This window comes from Phragmites australis, chromosome 13 (genome assembly GCF_958298935.1).
Source record: "Phragmites australis chromosome 13, lpPhrAust1.1, whole genome shotgun sequence".
Taxonomy (NCBI): Eukaryota; Viridiplantae; Streptophyta; class Magnoliopsida; order Poales; family Poaceae; genus Phragmites; species Phragmites australis.
The window spans coordinates 11757108-11780840 of record NC_084933.1 but is presented as its reverse complement, the minus strand read 5'-3'; the positions used below and the strand labels follow the sequence as shown (position 1 = coordinate 11780840).

General features: G+C 41.3%; 1 protein-coding gene and 1 pseudogene across 2 annotated transcripts; both read right to left on the bottom strand.

Annotated features, from left to right (window-relative positions):
• Positions 1–9154: 9154 nt before the first annotated feature.
• LOC133889277 (translation initiation factor IF-2, chloroplastic-like) lies at positions 9155–15182 on the bottom strand. 2 transcript variants are annotated; one of them, XM_062329785.1, is made up of 13 exons: positions 14968–15182; positions 13062–14498; positions 12949–12981; positions 12705–12818; positions 12449–12598; positions 12261–12359; positions 12109–12171; positions 11873–12028; positions 11689–11754; positions 10963–11199; positions 10599–10874; positions 10157–10345; positions 9155–9809 (listed from the first exon to the last, which is right to left on the bottom strand). In XM_062329785.1, exons 2-13 carry the CDS (start codon positions 14424–14426, stop codon positions 9648–9650), a joined length of 2910 nt encoding a protein of 969 aa, XP_062185769.1. In that variant the 5' UTR covers positions 14427–14498; positions 14968–15182; the 3' UTR covers positions 9155–9647. The 2 variants fall into 2 exon arrangements, with proteins under 2 accessions (XP_062185769.1, XP_062185770.1); XM_062329786.1 differs by lacking the exon at positions 14968–15182 and adding an exon at positions 14865–14887.
• A 2447-nt stretch (positions 15183–17629) lies between these two features.
• Positions 17630–19134, bottom strand: LOC133887803 (uncharacterized; annotated as a pseudogene).
• Between the last annotated feature and the right edge of the window lie 4599 nt (positions 19135–23733).

The following is a 23733-nucleotide window of genomic DNA, read 5'->3' as shown; positions in this document are numbered from 1 at the left end:
TTCGAGTAGAAGCTACGGTTGAATCCTTTTGCACAATCATAGATGGTAGAAAGGAGTATCAGAAGGGTAAAACTTGGCACTTTGTTGTGGACCATGAGTTGTTCTCTATCATTGAGTTAACTTCGCATGTTAAGAACTATTTCAAATGGAATGATGATCAGAGAATGACAGCATGGTATTCTACAACAGAGGATGGGTTGATCCCTTTAATTGCCGAGTGTGAAATACCTGCATTATTTGAACTTAACATGGACACAAGGAATGTGAAGTTCTTTGTGACTATTGAGAACAAGCAGCTGCAAACATTACTTGCTGCGCCCTCAAGCTTGCAGGCACAACCATTGCCATTAGTTGCTGTTCCCTCAAGCTCACAGCCATTAGTTGTTGTCCCCACGACCTCACCGCCATTAGTTGTTGTCCCTTCAAGATCTCAACTTATTGGTGGTGATAGCTCTCAGCCTGATGTTGGTGAAAGCGATCATGAGGAGAATGTTTTATTGGCTGCTCCATTTTCTGCATGGCCACATCAAACGTACCAAGGTGAGTATGAAGACGATGAGCGTGTTGGGTACAATGACGAAGCCATGTACTTGAAGCCTAATGAGCAAGTGGAAAGCCAAAAAGATCCTTCGGTGGGCAAAGATGTTGAAAACCGCTATGATCCGCAATATGTGCCGGGCGATGATGAAACAATTCTTGCTAACAAGGCACTTGTGTATATTCATGATAAAGATAATCCTAAATTTGAAGTGGGTGCCACCTTTGCTGATTGTAAGACATTTAAGTTAGCTCTAAGACAACATGCTATTAGAAAGGAGTTTCAATTCGAGACAGAGTATAGTGAACCAACAAGATTTATAGCTAGTTGTATCGACGCAGACTGCGGTTGGCGCATACACACCTCAAAGTTGCAGGGGTCTAGCACTTTTATGGTACGGTCTTGAGTAATATTCTGCAACTTATATTTTTATAGCAACTTTCGTATTCTTACTTTCAGTTTTGTTTGCTGCAGGTAAAAGTAATTTCCGACGGTCACACTTGTGGTATCAAGAACAAGAAGATCGGAAAGATGGCTAACAAGGCATGGATAGCAGACCGGGCAAAAGAGATATTGATAGATGAGCCAACAATAGGTGCTAAAGCCTTGCAGGAGCGGTTACAGAAGAAATACAACATCAAATTAAGCTATAATAATGTTTGGAAAGGGAGAGCTCGTGCACTTGATGATTTACTTGGAACTTGGGAAGAGAATTTTCAGTTGTTGTGGGGCTTTAAGGCAGAGGTAGAGGCTACTAACCCAGGAAGTGTGGTGGAAATAGAAACCATAAAATCTGGTGACAAGGTTCGCTTCCATAGAATGTTTGTTGCTTTTAAGCCATGTATTGATGGATTTTTGGCAGGATGCAGACCATATTTGGGAATTGACTCTACCTTTCTTACTGGAAAGTACACAGGATAGTTTGCCAGTGCAATAGCTGTGGATGGCCATAGTTGGATGTTTCTTGTGGCATTTGCAATGTTTGACAAGAAGCAAAGCAAAACTGGGAGTGGTCTATGAAGCAGCTTCATAAATGTATTGGAGAGCCAATTGGTCTTGCAATCCATACAGATGCATGCAAGGGTCTGGAGTCCGCTATTGGTAAGGTTTTCAAAAACTCCGAACATAGAGAATGCATGAGGCATTTGATGCAGAATTTTACCAAGAAATACAGAGGTGACTTAGTGACAAGAATGTGGCCAGCATCCTGGACATATGAACTTGACAAGCATGAGACATTTATGGCAGAGATAGCACAAGCAAGCCCAGAAGCAATGGATTATTTAAGAAAGGAGCATGGACATTTGTGGACTAGAAGCAAGTTTTCTGAATTGTGCAAAGTTGATTATGTTAACAATAAGGAGGGAAGTTGCAGAAGGGTTGCCTCCGGTGAAAATACTTCCAAGTGTGAAAAATGAATTGAACCTTAGAAGCAAGGGGCTACCTTATGATATATCAAAAGCATTACCAACTATAGCTGAGGTTTCAGGAGCTGATGGTCGTACAGGCACATGGAGGCATACCGTTGATTTGGACAAAAGGATGTGCTCATGTAGACAATGGAAAGTCACTGGTAAGCCCTGCACACATGCTCTTGCTCTCATATTCTCACTAAGACAATTCGAGATGGATGACTATGTTGATGATTACTACTCAGTGGCAAGATTTAAGGCTACATATCAGGGTGTCCTTATGCCAATTAGAGGGAAATCCCAATGGCCCAAGGTGGACCTAGGATTTAGGGTGCTTCCTCCCAAATTGACTAGGTCAGCTGGGCGGCCTAGAACTCAGAGGATAAAGAATAGTGGTGAGCCATCAATAGGAAAACAACATCAATGCAAAAGATGTTATCAGTTTGGGCACCATGAAAAGACATGCAAGGACGCCATGGCTGACCCAGATAGCATGCCTAACCTAACTCCAAAATAATCTAAAAGGTACACCTCATTACCTTTACAGTTACTTGGATTTTTCATTTATATATTCATGCGTTGATCATTACAAAATAACATCTTAGGAAGAGGAGGACGAAGGTTGCAGAGGTTGGTATGATTTCCAAGAAATCCAAGCGTGTCATTCCTTCGACACCACCTAAGAAATCCAATCAGCAAGATGGCAATATGGCTGCAACATCAAGTCCAATGACAAGGCGAAGGGCAGCACTTGCATGTTCTCCTACTAGCCCAATTGGAGCAAGCACAAGTCCAAGGCCCCTGACAAGGAGCCAAACGACTGCTATGAATTCCCCCTTGAAATCAAACATGTAGTATTGTTGTGATTTATTGAAGTACTATCATGTTAGCTATGTATTTTGGAAGTAGTGTATGAACTTATTAACTATAGACCTATGTCTAGTTGAACTGGATGTTACTTGTTATGGTTTGAATGATGTATGAGACCTAATTTATGCATGCTCGGTTTCATTTGGTTGATGTATTTTTTTTCCCTGTGATTTCCTGTGATTCATACTTCTCAATAAGTCACAGACTCTTTTATATGAACAAGGGTATATATGTCTTTTCCTTCTCCAGTTAGCTTCTGTTAACTCATAATGGTATTTTGGAGTGACCATGTTGAATAGTAGTGTTATTTTGGCAATGGTATAGTTTTGGATGGTAATTCGGTAAACTGTGTCGAACACAATGGTATGGTGGCAATTTTCCCATTAGGATTTATGGTCTAACCCATGTGATTTGTTTTTGAGAGTGAGTTGGGGTTAGGTTCCACAAAAAGGCATGAGTTAAATTAAGATATTCAATATGCTAAGTTGGAATAGCAAGATCAAGACAAGTTTAGTGGACAACTTATATACTTGATACTTACAGTTTATACCTTAGTGGTAAACCAAATGAAGATGACGCAAAGAGTGAAGTTTCCTAATACTTTGTGCAAGGGAAGTTATAAAGTGAACTTCATTAAGCTTTCGGAGATCGAGTGAAGATCAAGATGGAAGTCAAGATAATAGGAGTTGATGACGATCCTTCAAGAGCTATGATAATCGTTGGGGCTTGTATGATGTGTTCCTCAAGTCCAATGGGATTGCTTAAGGCAAAGGTATAACTAGAATAGGTTTTCTAGTTTTGCCGATCTCAAGGAGTTTGGTGGGAGACCAGGTTATAGGATCAATAGTCGTACTATCAAGAGGGGCTACCGAAAGTGTTGCTCGATTGTTGTATCAAGTTCTCAAACCATGTGCTTAGTATGGGATGGATTTGTGTTGAGAGTTCATTTTACGAGTTCGGGGTATCTAAAAGGTGTTTTAGATTTAACCCTTTGTGTTGTCGGCCTTAGTGGCAAAAAGTGGTTGTGGTCAAGCTTAGTAGTGTTTGGCATGTTCCATGTGGTATCTAGTTTAATCTTGGGGGATTAAGCTTTGTAAAACAGGTGGAAGTGTATGAATCAGCTTTTGAAGTGTTCCTAGTTTTGATCCAATGTGGTTGAGATCATGAATTCAATAGTGATGTGTAGCCCTTTGAATAAGCTTTACGTCGAGTCCGAGATCTCAAAAATCGGATATCGGGATCAAAAGTTATTGGTGTTTTTTAGAGATTCAGTTGTGCTAATTTCGGAAGTTCCGATGTGAAATCAAAAGTTCCAATGTGTCAGAAGCTCGATCCTAGTTCCGATGTTTCAAAAGTTCCGATGCATAGATAGGAAGTTCTGATGTATCAGAACCTCCAATTTTCATAATCTTGGGGTTCTCAAGTTCTTGATTTTGAATTAATCAGAAGTTCTGATCCTAGTATCGGAAGTTCCAATGTGTTGTTTTTAGTAGATCTGGGAATGAGTTTTGCCTAGATTCGACCATTGGGATTTGGAGGATTGGATATTCTGATATAGGGATCAGAAGTTTCGATCAGTACAGAATCTTTCCAACAGCTAGTTTTTCAAAGTGGGGTATTTATACCCTTTGTCCTCCTATCGTGTTAGGGATTGTTTGGCTGGATTTGTGGTACTGAGAAGAGGTGTTTGAACTTGGTATTCCACCTTTCAGTGCTCTCCTCCCCTCTCTATCAAGAATTTGTGAGAATCAAGCATTTGTGGCTTAGTGAGGATAGAGTGAGTTGTGTGAGGTGTGTGGAGCTTGGGTTGCTCACACGTGTTGCATTAGTTGCGTGTGTTTGAGCACTTAACATTGATCGTACGCAAGTTTGGCAGTTTATTACTCTTGGAGACCACAGTCTCCTAAACGGCTCGGTGGTAGATTGCTGGTGATCTCCTCAAGTGAAGATTGTGATGAGGCCTAGAAGTGGTAGCGGCACTCACCATCTCTGGAGTGGAGGAAGAGTTGACTATAGTGAAAACGAGGAGTGTATGTGTGCAACCTCGTGAGGAAAAAGGTTGAAAAAGACCCAGCTCAAGTGTGGCCGAGCTTTCCAACGGAGACATAGGATATTGGTGGATATCCGATCTTTGGTAACAAATCATTTGTCTCCGTATTTTCTTACTCTTATTCATTACATTGATTAAATTGCTTGCATGCTTATTTGTATGTGCATTGAGTTAATTTCATGATATTCAAATATGTTATTTTGAATTGATTGGATGTTCTAATGAACAGTATCGGATCATCCATGAACAGCAACATCAGAACATCCGATTAGAGTTTATTGCATATCTTGCTAGATTTGAATCATCTTTGTCACCCTAGAATTGTAACCTTCACATTTATTTACTGTGTTTGTGCGCTAGTTGAACCTAGCATATTTAGGTTTTTCTCTTGTGAAAAATCTATTAGTTTATTTCCGCTGCAAGTTTAGGATAAACATAAAAAGGGGACGAAGTTTTGCAAAAATGCCTATTCACCCTCCCACCCCTCATCTAGGCGATATCATTGTCCTTTCAACTCGGCACATATTTGTTAAATCCTTCCATTACTATGTTTGTCTAACTTAGTTTTGTTGCACAGTCGACTTGGTCCAGTATGCAGACCCACCACACATACTCAAACTTCATTCACCAGTTCGACGAGCTGATGGTGAATGATGTCAAGTGGAGGCCGTACACCAACGAGGAGGTACAAACACGTGCCCCCTTTAGACTTTTGTCTTGTGCACACAGGATCAGGAGTATTGGCTGGCATGGAGTGCCCTCGTGTTCAATATCTACATCAAGGAGTACTTCTCGCATTGTGTGATGCGGCAATTCGGGCGGTTCTAGGCTTTCCCGCTCCCACCCACTAGGACGGTGCCCAATAACATCCATAGGTGCGTATGATGTAATTACCTCTTCAACTTCATCATTGTCGAACCATATGTCATGTGCAGGTTGTTGCACAAGGGGGCTCATACCACAAGCATGTTTGCATCATGTGTGTAGACGTGGGTCCTCAAATGGGACCAGGCTATCAACGACATTGCGAACGAGGACTGGTCGCACCCAGATGAGGCTTACGTTGAGTGCCTGGTTTGGTTCGTGGCTCACACATGGATCCGGGTTACGTATACACCGAACGAGCCTTTGTCCCTCGTGGTGCACGTGTGTGATACGTACCTAGTGCACAGGGACCAAGAACGTTCGCTAGAGGTACATAGAGAATTACGTGACTTGTCTTTTATTACAATTTTAGATTACAAAAAATTTGTCTAATCCAATGAAACTTCTGTTTGCAGAAGGACATACTCTACCAGATAGGGGTCGAGGCATGGACAAACCAGGAGTAGTTGGATAGCGACATCTCTAGGAGTGAGTTGACCGTGATGTTCGGTCGAATCTACCGGCAGGTCCAGAAGGTGATCGGGATCACCAGCTATAGGCCCTATGCGGATGTTTCAAAGGGACCACGAGCGTCGGCTCATCTTCCACCACACCCCTCAACCACATTCACCGCTCCAATAGACTTAATGTTGTAATCATGTTGTTTGCATTCTCTAAGCCAGGTTAGGTTTAGAGGCGGTATATAGATAGGTTAGAATGATCGTGTAACATATATGCCACCGTGTATGTTGTAGCTCCAATTAAAATCACTATGTTCAACCTTCCTTTTCCGTGAATTTCGCGTATCATAAATACCTCAAAAACATCGAATGGCAGTGGACTTTAAAATACTTCAACAATAACAAATGACGATGTATTGATGATGCTTATTCTGCCATAAATCAAAGCGACCACAGATCGGAACCCTAATTCAGTAAGATGTCATCATTGGTGGGCGACAGCAAGGTGTCATCCATCTATCGAGCGACATCTTGCTAAAGCCCTTTGGTTGGACGATATCAAGGTGTCACTGGATGGGCAACAACAAGGTGTTACCTTACACCATGTCAGTAGGCCACCACACTAGCCTGCCACATCAGGATGTCACCCGTTAGATGGAAGACATCTTGTTATCGCTCATCCAGCATGTGACAGTAGTCTAGATCTACTATTTTCGAAAATATTATATATATATATATATTCCCCTACACCTCCTCCACACGCCTGAGCCACCAGCTACACCTACCAGCCCACGAATGTGACCACCGTCCTCAGTTTGCTCCGCCTAAGCTTCGCGTGCATGCTCGGCCTGTGTTGTGTTGATGCCCCACCTGGGCCGCACAGCCCGCACTCCTTTTGCCGCTTGGGCCAAGCACCCTCTTGGACTGTGTAGCAGCGCACCACGCCTCACCACATTAGCACACACACTGCTCCACCAGACCAACAATCAACCATAAGGTCGCGTGGAAAAAACTTTTTACTATTCTCCTTATTTTTATTCCCTAGCATACACGCGTGAATGCTCCACGGAATAATCATTTAGCACCATACGCAATATGATCCATCTTCACACTATAGATTATATCACTCTTGTATATCTTTTATGGTGTAATCTATCTTCACGTGTATCGTTCCCTAGCTCGAATGTCTCGTGTGACCTTTGACTGTCTTGACCTTGGTTGGTTCTTTAACCTAGTTCTTGTCTGTGTCACCAACCACGTTCGGTATCAAGACACACCTGCACATGAACAAACAAATAACTAATTCCGAACACAAGTTCTTCAAATTTGACTCACGTCAATTCGCATAATATACATATTTTTTATGAGTATAAATACTTTTATCATGTATATCATGTTACAAGAAAACTAACAAAATTTGTTTCACTTGATTTGGAGCTCAGATGAATTAGTTATGAATTTTATAAGATTAAGCTATTTTTTTGGTTTTTCTTGAACCTCACTGAAATTTGAGAAAACTGAGTGGTTTTCATAGGAAATTGAGCAGTTTTTTATCACAAATGAAATGCGGGAAATACGGTCGATTTTCTGTTGAATTCGAGTGGTTATCAAATGTCGATTTAGCCTGTTTTTTGCCTTCGACCGAATGAATTTGGTTGAATTCTCATCGAATTTTGAGCGGTTTTCGACCCTCAAACAAATTTGTAAACCCTGATGTAGGTTTGAGTGAGACAGACAACAGTGTAGTGCCGCTTGGGAAGACAGAGACGGAAGGGGAGAAGGGCGGCGCAAGAACTCAAAGCTGAAACTTGGCTGAAGAGGAGGAAGAGGAAGGAGAGGCATATGCTTAAGGCGTGGGAGGAGACGGCATCGACGGCATCCTGCCACAGCGGATGGTGGAGTCTGCCACGGCTGAGCGCTCCCCGCAAGGGTCGATGAGCACAGAGGATCTCCACATCAGCGATTCCACATGGCTGACACCCTGGTTGACTTAGTCAAGACCTCTGCTACCGTTCCACGTAGGGCCAAAACCGGGACAGGGGATTAACTAAGCAGTATGAACAGTTGGGGTGGTAAAATGGGCTAAGTATTTGTTTGGTGGGTTAGACGGACAAACTGAATTGTTTATGGTAGTAAAATGGAGTTTCTCCCAGAAGGAATATGTAATTTTCACATAGTCTACTTTACGCTACTTGAGACTCTGCAACAAAATAATAAATAACAAACACAATTTGTACCACTTATTGATATTTATGGGGTTAGCCCAAGTATTTGCTACAGTAGGGACGAGACAAGGAGAAAGGGGACACAGGGACGGCTAGAAGATCCCGGGAATGGATGGGGAGAGAATATATGCAACACGATGGGCGCATATTGTGACTAATTAGGACATAGGTACATAGAGAGTGGGTCTAACAATAATCAACCCGTGTTGCTGAATATTTTCTACACCTATTGTCTCATTCTCAATCAGTGGATGACTGTTTTAAACGAGTTGCCTCAAGTAACTTGCGTTGCATTGAAGGTTTCTGTAGTATTTTAGTGTAGATGTTTTGACGACACTTGTTTTGATCAATTGTAGATGTTCTCATGACACTTATTTTGATGTTTTCATGACACCTGTTTCAAAAAAATGTCTACATAATGTGCCATATTAACAGCAGTTCTAGAGTTTGTTGTTTATACCTTATTTTCACCATTTTTCCCACAGGAAATGCTGTACCAAGTATTCCAGGGTCTAGAAGACATCAACCATGAAAATTCTTCCGTCTCCAAATATTGCAGGATACAAACTAGGGCCAAGGAAAAGGTTTGAGGCTCATGAGTTGCTCAAGATTAACTCGATCGAGATCAACTCAAAAGCAGAAGAAGCAAGAGCAGAGCCGAGCATAGCCAGCCCTCTAGATCTTGAACTGTGCATCCCTGGAGAGGAGACTGAACCAAGAGCGAGATAACAAAGTTCCAAACCCAAGAATATACACTGAATTTTTTATGATTTATCCAAGACAGATTCTGTTGTAACAAATTGGCAGAGCAACCTCCCTTACCATGCCTATTTACCTTTATTGATCTGCTTTTCCCTGAAAATACATCCTTTATCTATCATGAACAGTATGAATGACCGTTGCAGATTACATCTTGTGTCAAAAATCAATAGTTGCAAAATTAGACACATCCATTATCTACTTGTTAGAGGCAAACTAAAAAGGGTAAAACAGCTGATCTCATCTTCTCTATGTACATCAACTTTCAAAGGCAGATGCAACTATGGGAGTCGCTAGATGGTCAAGCTCAGACACCGGTGATGTAGAACTGTCCTGCATAAGTTGTTTGTACAAGTACATGCTTGTCATTCTTGAGCAATCCGACCACTGTGCTCCAGCTTTCGTTGCCAAAAAATTGTTGGCTGCTGCAGCTGTTGAACCGTATATCGCTTATCAGCATTGCCACTTCTACAGCTGGACACCTGCATCCTTCAGAGCAGCAGTCACGGTGGCAGAGGCTTCCTCGAGGGTTCTTGACTTTTTCACAGTGTTGAATGCCTCTATGACATCACCTTCCTCCCATTCATCGAAGTCATCTACCCCAATACCACATTCTAGACCCGCACCAACCTAGTGAAAAGAAAAAAATCCGTCCACATTGTGAGCACTAGTTTTTGTCTCGGCGTAAACACAGAATGCATGTGAGTGTAACAATCTCTTTCATGATCAACAATGTCCAGTACTTGAGGCATTGCAATCTTCTTCCTAGGATGACTTTCACCTTTGTAGAATTACTTGTGTTTAAATGAAGTTCCGCTTTTTATCAAAAAAAAAAAAAAAACTAACTAATGCTGGAATTATAGTCACTTTTACTGTTTAGGAAAAAGATTTGACCATAGTGGGAAGATGTGTTTGTTCTATCAACTTACTAATCATGCAGCAGGAATAGTTGATAGGTCCATTGCAATTTTACGTACCTCCTTTATAGTTTCTTTCACCCGTCTCAAGGAATCAAGTGTACCAACATAAACTTCTTTCCCTTTACGAATAACCCGGACATTACAATCTTGGACAACTTTCCCAGTAGTAATCATGCAACCTGCCGCCTTTCCACTGCCACTACTGAAAACAGCTCGAACTTTCGCTGAACCGAGTGGTACTTCCTCCTGGCAAAGAAATGTGTGTTGACGATGAACATCGAAGTAGTTTGATGAAAAAAAAAAGAGAAATATTCGCTTTAGAACACACTAAAGTTTTCAGCTAGCATCCTATTGAAGTAAGGATATTCCATTCAAATAAACGATTTCAGAACATTAAACAACATGTTGACCTATCAGTAAGGGTGACGGCCCCAAACTGACTTTTTAGATTTCTTCCACTCAACTGGTTTAAACGTTACAAAAATTACTGCCTGTTTACCTCAGCAGGTTCAAGAAGCCCTTCCATGGCATTCCGCAAATCATCTATCAAGTCATAGATCACCTTGTAAAGTCGAATTTCAACACTTTTCTTCTTGGCATAAGTTTTAACTGATCCTGGAGCTCTGACATTAAAACCAAATATAATTCCATCAGAAGCAACAGCCAGATCAACATCACTAACACTCACGTCTCCTGGAGCTTGAAGTAGGAACCTCAAGGAGACATTTTCTTGAGGCAGCGCTTGGATGGCTTGCCTAATTGCCTCAATTGAACCCTATTTGAATCAAAAGTTGGTTCCTTTAGGAACAAATAAAAAAATAAATAAACAATAGAACCACATTGTCTGCAAATATTTTCGTTACCTGAAAATCAACTTTAAGAATGACATTTAGCTCATGTGTATCAATTCCTGCTTGCTTTCCAGATGAAACAGATGCCGCAATAGATGAGAGAGTAACTTTCCCTTCACCAGCTTTTGCAGATATCCTCTCAATGCGCATCACATCCGCACGCTCATTTGCCCTTTCTCGTGCAATATCAAGGTTGTCAACTGCCTCAAATTCATCACCAGCAAGGGGAACATTGTTCAGGCCAATAACCTGTCAAAACAAATTTATGAGAAAAATTCAGGATGCTTATAACACTGCAATTTCAAGACTGTATAACCCTTGGTATTATTAAAGCAAAAGGAGGCATTCTTGGAAGGCATAGTGCATTTTTGGAACACAGAGCTATTTTCTTTTTGTCACACTGCTTAGAAGAATCCATGACCGTATCCACTTGAAAGTGATATAACTCATCACTCATCTGGCAGCTAGTATTTCGCAATTAACTAGCCAATTAAAGCAGAAAAAATAACTGGCGCAACAGAATGGAATATGCATGGTGATCTATGTCAGCTGTCAAGATCCAGCTGTGTTCCAATATTCATTTTTAATAGAGGAGAGGGCCTTATCGCATTTTCATAGTAAGCTTTACTGGGCACTTCTCACGATAAAAAGGATTGGGTCACAAATATGATAGAATTAAGAGAAAAGTAGGAGGGAACCATGGGACAGCGAATGGAAGAAAAATAGGGAAGGAAAAACCTGCACAGCATTGGACGGTCCTGCTTTGTCAACAAGCTTCCCACGATCGTCATACATTGCGCGGATCTGTCATGATATTAGTTCTATGTTATATACCAATTGACCCACAAATATACGTGCTAGCTTATGTTTTTCTAATCTGAAATAAAAACATACGCAGCAATTAGGAATTGAAGAAACAAACCTTCCCAAAAGCTTCACCACACATAATAATATCAGCCTTGTTTAGGGTTCCATTCTGTACAACTAGGGTGGCAAGAGGCCCTTTGGCCTTGTCAAGACAAGCTTCAATAACAGTGCCCTTTGCATTTCTGTGAGGATTGGCCTTCAATTCTTGCAACTTGAAATTCCCACAAAAAAAGGCACGTCAAAAAGGAACTCAATAGATTACTTAAAAAGATAGTGCATACAGAAAGACACCTCAGCAACAAGCATGACAGTCTCCAATAGTTCTTCAACATTGTCTCCAGTAAGAGCACTTATCTGGTGGACATCATAACTAAAAGAGCTCAAATAGGTAATAATAGAATATACTATTGAACTCCTGTTTTAAGATTGTGACAACCAGCAACCTGAATCATTGGGGTATCACCACCCCACATCTCTGGCATAAGTCCAATTTGGGAAAGCTCTTGCATGACTCGTTCTGGATTAGCTCCCTCCTTGTCTATCTGCTTGCATATGATGTGACCGAAATATGAGAAGGGGGATAACAATTTTAACTAGTGGAATGAACAAAGGAATTAAATTGAAAATAGACCTTGTTTATTGCTATTATAATAGGCACTCCGGCTGCCCTTGCATGTGCAATTGCCTCACTTGTTTGTGGCTGAACACCATCATCCGCAGCCACGACAATGATACATATATCAGTTACTCTAGCTCCTCGAGCTCTCATTGCACCAAACGCCTGTCATATTAAAGAATTAGGAACGGTAATGTCATCCGCACAAGCATACATATAACCAAAAAGAGAGAAACGTGAACTTCAACAAAATAAAGTTATTTTTCTATACCTTGTGGCCTGGAGTATCCAGAAAAACACAAGCTTGAGGGTTCCCATCTACTGGTACAAGAACCTGATATGCTCCAATGCCTTGTGTTATACCGCCAGCCTCCGATGCCACCACCTGTAAGGAACTTTGGTTAGATCTATAATTTCTAGAAATAGGAATTTCTGTTTTAATGCCCAGAATAACTGGACAACTACCATATCACTAGAAGAAGGAACATATCAAGGACAAGCTATTATGAATTTACCTTACTCTTACGTATATAATCCAACAGAGTTGTCTGCAAACAAAAGTAGCAGTATCATACAACCAATACTTTTAGAAAAGTTGAGTTTTACAATTTGACATCAGACTAGGTACCTTCCCATGATCAACATGGCCCATGATAGTCACAATGGGAGGTCTTACTTCCAACTTATCCAAGTCTTCCTCATCAAGGAACTCCTTCTTCTTTGCCATTTCTTCCACTTTCACGGGACCATTTTCTAGCACTTCAACATCATATTCCATGCAAACCATCTTAACCAAATCTTTATCCAGAGTCTGAACATTGTCGAGCATAACTCCTCTCACGGATAAGAAGCGCAAAATTTCTGATTCACTAACTGCCAACTCATATGCCAAGTCCTCAATCAGCATACCTTCTTCACCAACTTCAAGGATCTCGACTCTAACAGGCTCTTCAGCTTGAAGAGCCTCAAGCCTTGCAGCCCTACGTTTTGCCTTGCTCCACCTCCTTCCCTTGCGCACTGGAACACCAGAAATTGGCACATCAGAAGTATCCTCATCGACTAATCCATCATCATTTGGCATACGTCGGCGGGAACCAGCTGGTGTGTTTGGCTTTTTACGACGATCAACTCTGACTTTTGCAGGCGGGCCTCGTACTGGCTTCAGAGGATCTAACAATTCCTCAGGAACAACTGGATCAATCGTTGCCCTCTTGGAAGCAAATTTATCTATTAGGATGGGTCCTTTTTTCTCCTTTGATGTATCGGACTTGACAGGCCGACGAGGTGGCGGTGCTACAGAAGGTTTTGATAGTAGAGGAGGTACTGACTTGGATGGAGATGACGCTGAAGATTTAGCTGCAGGTATCGACTGATCCCTAGTTTCCGTCCGTGGTTGATCTCTAATCACCTTACGTACAGTTGGCACAGGGTTCCCCTTTCGCCATACGCTCTTTAGTGTCTTTGTCTTCCTCGAATTCCCACTCTCATCCACTGCTGTTGCCCCTGGACCATTATGCATCGAAACATCAGTCTGCCTGGAACCGGCATTTTCACCACCTCCATTTCCAGAGCTCGAGGCCTCAAGCTTCTCAGCCTTCTCCAACACCTTGTGCAACGACTCCCTGACCTTCTCTCTGTCCTCCAATGTTGCCCCTGCTGGCTTCCGTTCAGGTGGTGACGCTGCTTTTATGGCCCCCGGTGGTCCATTTGGCCGAACCAGCTTCTGCGGTGGCTTCAGAAGCAGGTCATTGTCATCATCGGCTTTCACACTCACACCTCCTCTTGATGAGAACTGAACCCCCTTCTCCTCAATCAGATTAGTTATGACCATACACCTGCACAGCCTCCCGGGCGCGTACTGCCACCGCCTTATGCCGTCAAACCCGGTGAAACTGATCCTTGTAACCAGGTGCGCTCTCCTCGCTGCCGCCACCGGCAGCGGGCCAGGCCTCCCATTGCTTCCAAGGTTGGTAACGGAAGCTGGAGATGTCATGGCGATACTCTTAGCAATACTCCCTTGCGCTCATAAAGCTTGAGAACACAAGGTGCTCGATAGCAGGGCCACCTGTTGGAGAATCCCCCGCAAGATTAAATTTTGAAACAATAATCGAACTCAATGAACACCCCGAAGTAAAAGCCCATGCTAGGAATTTCAAATTGTAAGAGAGTATCCACGCATTTGAACAAATAAACAGAAATTACTTCTCTACCACGCAGTAAACTAATCCGCCACAAACTGAACAGTTCATTCAAGAAAGAAATATTCGGATTTCACGGTTCAAGGAAAAGAAAAGACTGTGAAGAACAAAACGAGCAATCCATTTGCTTATAAGGAAAAAAACACCCGAACAATCCGGCCAAGCAAGCTAGGCCATCACAATCAAAACGAGAATGAATAAATTCTTGAAGCCCGGATGTATATCAGCCCTACTCCAGTGTATTCCAGGAGGGGATAGGTACGAGAGGTGCAGTTGCGCCTAGGAGCGACGCCGAATGGAGCAAGAAGCGAGGTGCGGCTGCGGCGGGAGGACTACCTGGACCAGAACGCCGGAGAGCCTGCGAATTTGGAGAAGGATAAGAGGTCGACGGCGCGGCGGCGGAGGCGATAGGGGAGCAATACGGCGGCGGCCCGACGGTCGGCTGGGAGGAGGAACAGAGGCCGCGCGAGCAGGATCGGGGCCGTGCTAGCGGGAGTGATAAGGATCGGACGGTGACAATTATGCAACGGATTCCTGGAGAGAGAAAATTGCAAGAAAAAAGGGTGGAATAGTAGCCGGGTGAGGTTTATATGGTTGGTGATAAGATGCCACGCTGGAGAGCCACCCATGACATCTGCCGTGGTTTCTTTTTGGCCTATCTTTTTCTTTTTCTTTTTCATTTTTTGGGAATTAGGTTTCACTGGCCAGTTGTGGTTCACAATAAACCCGGAGTAGGAGGAAATTGGATGGAAAATGTGATTCCACGATTGGGTGTATTTGCGGAGCCAACTCAAACAAACAAATAAATAAGTAAATAAAAGGTGTATTTGCAACTAAGTTTGTATGTTTGTATTTTAAATTATTTTTAGTTTAAAATACATACTTTTATGAAGTTAATATATGCACACACCAAAACAAATATAAAAACATTGAAAAAGGAAAACATGTCTTTTTTCACTTAACTACTCCCTTTTGTTTCACATGGCACATATAAACATACTTTTGCATTTTTATATGCGCTTTTTTAATATTTTGTACATGGAAGTACCAGGTTGTGTTCTTAAAATATGTATTATGTCATTTTAACATTATGTACATATTTTAACATTTTTGTTTTGCATGCTAGCCTTGATATATTCATAAAACATAGGTATATTGGCTTGTGACATATAGCCCCACTATTTTTGGTCTAATTGTGTCATAAAATCAAATCGTCTATTGAAATATAGCTTTTTGCACTTGGGTCATTCATTTTGTTGGCCACTCTTACGCTGAGCGTCTCCTTTAAGTTTTTGTTTGAAAGTGTGGGAGAGGAAACTCATGGAAGAGGACCCTGAGGGGATTTGTGTGGCACATGGAATCCCTTCAGAATCTAGGGATACAATCACTGTAAGTATAGTTTCTCTAATACTGTTTGGAAACGAATGAGATAAAAATCTATTTTGCTAAAAATATTAAAAAATCAGAAAAGATGGGTAAAATAAGAAACATAAAGGTACCCTAGAAAACATCGCCAGAACTAGAAAAAAAACACAATTGTTGGATGACTAAATAAAGAAAATATTATTCTTGAACAGATTAGAATTGAATCTCCCGAAAAATGTCATAACGACATATCAGCTTGTACTAAAGGTGCATTATCCATATTAGAGAACAATGTAAAAGTAAGTTCTTGCTTGAATATCGAGCAGAAACAGAATTCAGTTCTGGTAATGCACAATTCTAGATAACAAACACCACAACATGCATATTGGACTGCAAAAATGTTCTCCATGACTCTATTCTTCCTACAATGATGCCTGGGCAGCTTCATGAGCATCGAAGATTATTTGCCTCCACATATGAAAGTAGTCGATAATATATGTAACTGTTTGAGAGATGTCTAGAACATGCTTAAACAAAAAATTCAGATATTCAATAAAAACAGAAAATTAGTAACTCATGAATAACTGTATCATGTTTGCCTATTCATGTATGGCACAGAACGCATAGATTCGATAGAGAATTAGGCCATGGAAGAAGAAACACGGTGGAAATATTCTCCATGTCTTCCAACAGCAAAATGATAGCTAATTGTGTATCTAAGTACTAAAACGCAGGTATATATCATTAAGGGCTTGTTCGGTTTTTTGGATTTAATCCCCAACGGGAACCTATTAAGGGAGGGATTGAGTGAAACCCTCCCATGTGACCCAATCCCTATGGGGAATAAATTCCTTGCTTCCTCCTAATCCCTCTCTCGAAGAATATGTTTGGTTTATCCAGGGAGGGATTTTGTAGTGGAAGTGGAGGTGCATGGTTTGCTCTGCTCTACTTTGCAGCTCACTCTGGTCCCGTTTCAAATTAACCTGCTCTGCTCTGCATTGGTTGGCCAAGCAAGGGGTTCAGCACTGATCATCCATACAACCATACATGTTGTTAAGGGGTTATACAGGATACAGGATCATCCATACAGCTATACAAGTCGTGTATCATGATCAGAACAGGACAGCCATACAAGATCATCTTCTATGTTGTGGTCATGAACATGTTTCCATACAGGATCAGTTAACAATCAAATATAGTGTAAATGCATCATGAACCATTTTGATTTCAACACTCATCCAATTTTTTTGTTCACAAAAAAGAACAATCCAGCAACAGCAGGTTGAACCACAAAAAGTACTACTACCAGACAGGCAAAAAGTACTAAAACATCCAGCTACTGTGAAACATGTATCATGGAAACTTCATCTACTTCAGACAGTCAGAAAAGTGCTACTACCAAACAGTCAGAAACTTCAGCTACTGTGAACCAGAAAAAGCACTACTACCAGACAGTCAGAAACTTCAGCTACTGTGCCTGAGAGGCTACAAAAAGTACTACTACCAGACAGACAACACAAGACCTTGCCCAATCAAAAGTCAGAAACATCCAATTCGCCGCTATAGGAACGTGGAACCACAAAATGGTAAAGCTAAAGTTTCTCTGAGAGACTAAGCTAAAGTCCCCTCTCTTCTAATCTGGATTCTTGAACACACCATATGCTTTGGCCTTTTCCTCCTTTGTCACTTCCATTGAGTTGAGAACAGATATGCACCTCTTGATTGAATAATTATTACCTTGAGCAACCTCCTTTTCTCTTGCTAACTGTGCAGCTTCATCCTCAGCCTGTTTGGTTCTCATATCAAGGTATCTCTCCATTAGTCCTTCTATGTTACCACTCTTCTTCCGCCTCTTTGGTTCTTTTTCTTCTTTGTTTCTTGTTACAACAACATGCCTTCTTTGTGGCCTCTGTTCATTCCTTTCAACACTTGCATCTTCATCTTCAATTGTTTGCACTCTTGCATCTGCATCATCTTGTCCATGATAAGCCAAAGTCTCTTCAAAGTCTGGAAACATAAGCTTGGTGTTACCGAGCTCATCTGCACTCTCAACTTGTGTAAGAACTAGATACTCTGGTGGATGAGTAGAGGTGAAATTGTATGTTCCTTCAGTAGTATGACCTACACAAGGAAGTTATAGTACAAGAAATAGTAAGCAACATAGAGTTCTTGCAAAGCATGGATATTGATAACAAGGATTATGACTTGTGGCAAAACTAACCATCATAAAGTTCTCCCAAGGCATCAAATAGAGGAAAAGACTTGCTGCGAAACTTCTTAGCTTTAGGAAATGACTGCACACTAAAGCAACATATATGAATATAAGAAACTAAATGGGTATGGCAATCAGCTCATGTGTATTTGAAAAAAACATCTTACAATGATTATGTTGTTCCATATAGCTAGTTCAGCCTCAATCATACACCTCTGATCGTTCCATGAAGCTCCACTTTGCTTCCTGGCCTCTTTCAGCATCCTATATTCTCTTTTCAACTACTTTTCCTTCTCTTGGATTTGTGCCTTTATGAAAGTCACATACTTATCTCTATCATGGAATTCCTTCACGATCTTGTTCCAAGCTTCTGACGACCATCCATTTTGACCCCTATAATCAGGGGTGTTGTGCTCATGCAGCAACTCAACAAGTGTCTTCTCTAGGATTGGATTCCAAGAGGCTCTTAATTTTTCTACATAAAACAATCACTCACTAGTAACTTGAAAGGCTAAGAAAAAAGAGCCCAGTACATAAGATGGAGAAAATGAGCACAATGAGAATGTCATATGAGCATGCAGGATAATGGAATAACCTCAAAACTATGACATGACTGGATATTCAGAAATAGGCATCTTTATTCAGCATATGAATTATCATTTAAAAGAATAGTATACAAATAGGTATACTAAAAAGGAATCCAACTGCAATCCCCATAATTCATGTTCAAAACATATGACTAGCATGTAAAACAACACAAGTTGGGCTAAAAGATAGCTAAAAGATACAATTAGTACTATGTTCTCTAGTTGCATACCTCTTGAAGAACCTCCATGATTTTTTGTAGGATAGCCTTTAGGAGAATTTTTCTTTTATGCAGCTTTAGACAAGAACATGGTCAACCTTGAAGAACCTCTTCCAAACATATTAACTGTGAAAATATGCATAACACAATATTCATAACAGAAGCATTGAAGCAAATGTATGTAAGATGCAACTAGCATAACACAATATTCATAACATGTTCAAGTTATTACAACCCACAAAACATCAAAACATATTCAAATATACCACTTATTACAACCCACTAATTTCTATGCCGTTGGTAATCATTCCACATTTGTTGTGCTATCATGTCTCTCAGATTGTTGCCTTGATCGGTGCCTTGATCATTGCCTTGATCACCTTCTGGTAGATCGACAAAATTTTGTGGATCAATATTATCTTGCTGGTCATCTAACCATTGCTCATCTCCCTTGAGTGATCGGATAATATTGTGCAACACAGCAGCAGCTACGGGTATCTTCACTTGGTTCTTTATTTTGTGAAATGTGGCAACTTTGAGGATGGGGAAGCGCTTCTTTAGAACCCCCAAAGCCCTTTCAACATGATTCCTCAATACTGCATGGCGATGGTTAAATAACTCTTTGTAGTTCCGAGGTCTACGGTGACCTGCCCCGAACTCCTTCAGATGGTATCTGACTCCACGATATGGTGCAAGGAAAGAAGGGTGTTGACATACCCACCATCAACCAAATAGAACTTCCTCAGAGGTACTTGAAAACACTGTTCATTGCAGATCTAAGAACTCTAGCGTCTGTAGCCGACCCCTCCCATCCAGTAGATATGAAAGTGATATTCAGATCAAAATCACAAGCTATCATCACATTTTGGCTAAGAGTGCCCTTCTTATTTCTAAATGGAGTGGCTTTGTCAGATGATATAGATATGGGTACATGACTGCCATCAATTGCACCGATGCAATTCTACACCAAAAAAACTACATGTAACTTTCTAAAATTTGAAAAAAAATAGATATTGATCAAGATAGAAGTGTTAAAGTAAGCACCTTGAAGTAGGGATAAAATCTAGGATCTCTTTCTATTTTCAAATGTACTTGATTAGGATTGGGAGGCTTCAGAAATCGCTTGGAGATGGTAGGGGCAAACTTGTCAAAAAAATGCTTCATGTGACGATGATAGGTATCACTACTATGCCCAAATTTTTCTTGTAGATCCTCATATGAAGCATTATGACTAAGCATGTATAAGAAGAACCCTAGCTTCTCCTCAACCTTAATCCTAGTATCACGGACCAACCTTTACCTTCTAAGGTAATTGGCCAAGGATCTGAATATTTCAGGTTCCATCCTAAATGCTACCTAACAGTTCTTGACATGCCCTTCAAGCAGCTCACAAACACGTTCCTCGCCTGTTAGCGCCGATGTATGATGCCGCTTCTTTTCCCTTCCTCCACTAGAACCCACCAGATATAGTGCAGGGAAAATAAATAGCATCATATCATCATCCTCCTCCTCCCTCCTCTTTCTAATACGATCCCTTATTCGCATATTCATGGCAAAACTAAAAATAAAAGGAAATAGAACTTCAAGAAAAGAAAATAGAACTTTATTTCAACAATAAACAATATCGATACAAATACAGGTCTAACAATATAGATAAACAACTTTAAGAAAAAGGAAATAGAATAGATCAAGTACCACTTGGAGAGGGTACAGGGTCCTAGGATGGTGGGGGTTGGTCTTCTTTAACTCTAATTGGTGCAGGGACAATCTACAAAGTAGACACAATGCATTATCACCCTCTAGCAGCAGCAAGTAGCACCTGTGTCCTGATAGGAGTACTAGGAAGAGATTTTAGCAAGGCAAATGCAATGGCCAGCCTCTCACTATGATAGTTCAAGGCAGTCTCAATCTCTCAGCTATCTCTGCAAGCATTTGGTATATCTGTTCACTCTCAGGATGTGATCTATCACCCATAACAAACTCATACACAGAGTTGCGGAGCTCCACAAGGCTATGCCCAGGGTTCTTCCTCACTCCATCCTTAACCATTGTTTTCCTAAGCGCATTAACATCTACCTATGAAATGCCTTTGGATTCAGAAAATCCTTAAAAATCACATCACGAGCACAATGCCAGAACAATCAAACAGGAACTAAATCCAAGAAACATGAGAGCCAAGGCAGGATTAGCAAGAAAAGAACATCAGAACGATCACTAGTGCCTCCTTTCAGGCAATGTCCTACCAGAAAGCACAACCAAACGAAAGAAATGGAAAATGAGAATTTTCTTGTTGTTTTGCATAAACGAAATCTTGGCAGAAGAACGCATTGCCCAGAGCGAGGGGAAACATCCAAGAAATCTCCCATTATTTCTTCTTCTTCTTCTTCCTCCCTCTCAGCTTCTCCCTTTACTCTACCCTTTCTCTCTCTAGCAGAGTGGAGGACAGGAGGGGAAAAAGAAAGAGCTTCTTGAAGAACAGGAAAAGCATTGTCAACTTTCGAGAGAGCAGCGCCGCCCACGCAGCGGGTGCCGGCGCCGGCCGCACTGGTCTCGAAACAGCACCTTCCAGCCTCTTGTACTCGGTGGCCCGCATCTCATCGATGCCCCTGGGGGCGAGGGAACCCTAGCACGCGAGAAGCAATGGGGATGGAAGAGTAGAGCGACATGATTATCAGCGAGAAGGTGGCCACTGGAGGGGATGGACGCAGGAGGGGAGGCTATCGTGTCGCCGTCGCCTTCGAGCTGCATCGCCGCAGCAGCTCAGCAGCGTCGCCCGCCACGAGACGAGGTTCTTTTCCGCCCGCTGTGAGTGGAGGATTTTTCCCGGGCCTGTGGGAGGGGGAAACCACGGGGTGGGCCGGATTACAATCCTGAACAGGCTTAAACGAACACGTAAAAAACGCTGGGCCGGGAACATTTCCAGGCCGGGCTGATCGACGGGGATTAAGCCACGATCCCGGCCATTCCTGGCCCAACCAAACAAGGCCTAAAGGTGGTCATGGTTCACCCTTGGAGCCAACCATAGCTGAGTCATCGACTCATGCAACGAGTGGAGGGGCCTAGGTCAACCCATTTTGTCATAGCTGCTTGCCCCAGGTGCCCCAATGGATATATTGGATCGATCCATCCCTTTCGGTGCTTACATAGCTTGCTTGCTGGTGCATAGTAGATCAGTTGCAACAGATCCATATATGTACAGTTCCCCCAAATCAATGGCATATAAACAATGGAATAGTGGTTCTATGCTTGAACACGTCTCCCTTCCTTCCCCCGAATCATCGTGCAATTCTATCCAATCCCGACAAGTATAACTTGCACACCAAGAACCCAAACATATCAAGAATCAATGACATAAGTTATCAACCATTTAGAGTTAAGGCATGTAGACCCTCAAATTCGGCCTGCACTAACATGCTACCTCTGTTCAGGACAGTTAGCTGGCCTGCACTAACATGCTACCTCTGTTCAGGACAGCTAGCTGTATGTAGTCGTAGTTATGTTCTATTGGAATAAACATGGAACAAATAACAGTTAATTTTTGTTTAAGTCAAAACCTGTTTTAGCATGATTGTCACATGATTTATTCGTTAAAGAATTTCAGGGCAGCACTATTGTCACATGACTCCGAAATTAGTCCTTCATATATATACACATCTAATATTGTGCACCTCCCCTGTTACTGCAACTAGCATCAGATCGAACCCAGCACAAGCATGTGAAAATCATTGCCTAAACATCACCTAAATTGCTATTAACAATGAAGCAAAGCACGTGAAGAGGTAACTACATTGACTAACAATCCTTTATGACCTAAACAAATTTAACTCCACAGTCTGTAACAATCTTTTATGACCAAAACAAGTTTGATGAGACTTTTAATCTAACTGACAAACATGGATGCAACTAACTTAAAATAACACTAATATAATGCTCAGAATTAGCATATAGAGAGCAGCAACTTATACAAGCATCTTGTGCAACTTTTAGCATAAGAACCAAAGAAGAGGATAGCACATCCAGCAGCGATACTTGTCTATTCATCTCAGATTCGAAATTTGAAAGGATCATACCTATGAAGTAATTTTCCTCTTCAGCCAAATTTATTGCACATTAGGGTTTTTGGTTTTCATAAATATTTGTCTATTCATCTCAGATTCGAATACCACTATTGTGTTTGCCATTTGCTCATCCATTAGTTATTCCATGGCATCTACAATATCAATACACTTTTTAGCAGAATAATCATCTTTTTAGCATCAGGAATAAAGGAGGCGTGGACAAGATTTTTCTCATCTTGTAGACACGAAAGTACAACAAGAACAAGTACAAGAAATAGCTCATCATCCTCTCGTTCCTCCTCTATCAAGAATTTCCTAACTTGATGCTCCCAAGAAGTATATTCAAATGATATTGTTGATTAGCATGCATATTGAGCTAGACATTTTTATCATACGATAAATCATAAAATATAGAACTAAAAATGATACCTACACTATATAAAATAAGTATATAAGGAAAGTGCAGTACAGATGAGGTAAAATGGTAAGAAAATATAAATATTTGATATTCGAAAAGAAAATACTACTACAGAACATCACATCATTGCCGGCTCTAAAACCCTCCTCTCTACCAATTTTGAAGCCAGCAGTGGGTAATGAGTAGTGATAGTCGGGGACTATCACTGCCAGCTCAGGGGACCGGCAGTGAAAGAGTTATCATT

Coding starts and splice junctions, on each gene's coding strand:
- LOC133889277 (XM_062329785.1), bottom strand. CDS start 14,426: ATGACATCTCCAGCTTCCGTTACCAACCTTGGAAGCAATGGGAGGCCT. Junction 12,360..12,448: donor TTATAATAGCAATAAACAAG/GTCTATTTTCAA, acceptor ATATGCAAGCAG/ATAGACAAGGAGGGAGCTAA. Junction 12,172..12,260: donor GTGATACCCCAATGATTCAG/GTTGCTGGTTGT, acceptor GATGTCCACCAG/ATAAGTGCTCTTACTGGAGA.